The following is a 518-nucleotide window of genomic DNA, read 5'->3' as shown; positions in this document are numbered from 1 at the left end:
GCCTGCGGAAACTCATCAGGAAGGAGCTGGAGAGCCTGAGGGTGAAGCTGTCCCCGTACGTGGACGAGGTCCACCACAAGGTCGGCAAACACCTGGAAGATCTTCGCTACCAGCTGCAGCCCTTCACAGAGGAGCTCCTGGACCAGGTGTCCCTGAAAGCCCGGGAGCTGCGGCGGCACCTGATGCCCAGCCGGGAGGTGACAGCTCAGCTCCTGGAGGGCGCGGACGAGGCGCAGAAGTTCATAGCTCATTATGCCGACAAGATCTCGTTCCACACCGAGCAGGTGAAGGACATTTTCCAGCCCTACGCCGACAGGCTGGTGACCGAGATCCACCGCAATGTGGAGGAGCTGCACAGGAACGTCGTCCCTCACACCCTTTAGCAGCTCAACCTGTACATCCAGGAGCTCTCCGCCAAGCTGACCCAGAACGCCAGGGACCTGCACCAGAAGATCCAGGGGAACCTGGAGCAGCTCAAGGCCAAGCTGAGCCTCTACCCCCGCAGCCTCCCCCGGGAC

General features: G+C 62.0%; 1 protein-coding gene across 1 annotated transcript in view; it reads left to right on the top strand.

The window, feature by feature from the left end:
• Nucleotides 1-501, top strand: part of LOC104461985 (apolipoprotein A-V-like) — a gene marked incomplete at its 3' end in the record, with an annotated part of 714 nt that extends 213 nt beyond the window's left edge. The window contains 1 exon segment of the mRNA XM_010073749.1: nt 9-501. Within this exon segment, the coding sequence (XP_010072051.1) occupies nt 9-501 (493 nt within the window).
• Nucleotides 502-518: the final 17 nt, after the last annotated feature.

The sequence above is a fragment of the Pterocles gutturalis genome, unplaced genomic scaffold (genome assembly GCF_000699245.1).
Source record: "Pterocles gutturalis isolate BGI_N339 unplaced genomic scaffold, ASM69924v1 scaffold38102, whole genome shotgun sequence".
Taxonomy (NCBI): domain Eukaryota; kingdom Metazoa; phylum Chordata; class Aves; order Pterocliformes; family Pteroclidae; genus Pterocles; species Pterocles gutturalis.
This window is presented reverse-complemented; position numbering and strand designations above follow the sequence as displayed.